The sequence below is a fragment of the Penaeus monodon genome, chromosome 28 (assembly GCF_015228065.2).
Source record: "Penaeus monodon isolate SGIC_2016 chromosome 28, NSTDA_Pmon_1, whole genome shotgun sequence".
Classification (NCBI taxonomy): domain Eukaryota; kingdom Metazoa; phylum Arthropoda; class Malacostraca; order Decapoda; family Penaeidae; genus Penaeus; species Penaeus monodon.
Genome location: NC_051413.1, coordinates 18,359,971 through 18,360,259, shown reverse-complemented (window position 1 = coordinate 18,360,259; position 289 = coordinate 18,359,971). Strand labels below are relative to the sequence as shown.

The 289-nt window shown below is 43.3% G+C and overlaps 1 protein-coding gene across 1 annotated transcript in view; it reads left to right on the top strand.

Annotated features, from left to right (window-relative positions):
* Positions 1-289, top strand: part of LOC119591088 (WW domain-containing protein C660.06-like) — a 2,131-nt gene that overhangs the window by 1,143 nt on the left and 699 nt on the right. Inside the window, exon 2 of the mRNA XM_037939809.1 lies at positions 160-258. Coding sequence (XP_037795737.1) covers positions 160-258 — 99 coding nt within the window. The remainder of the gene's footprint in view (positions 1-159; positions 259-289) is intronic.

The following is a 289-nucleotide window of genomic DNA, read 5'->3' as shown; positions in this document are numbered from 1 at the left end:
TAACATGTAAAATAAATTAATTAATCAAGTTCGTCTTGATGATACACATATACGCGTGTGTGTCACTTATGATCTGTCCGCCCCCTCCCCCTCAAAAAAATCACTTTATATTCCCCGTTAGGATAAGATTTTCGTGGAATAACTCGGCGGAACCCAAAGGTAGCCGCCTTCTCGGTTTCCCTGGGCTGGGGAGATATAAAGCCTCCGCTCCTCCGGCGTGTTGGCAGTTTTCTTCTCAACATTTCAACACTCAACATGGTTTGTCAAAAGAAAAGTTTTTTATCCACCC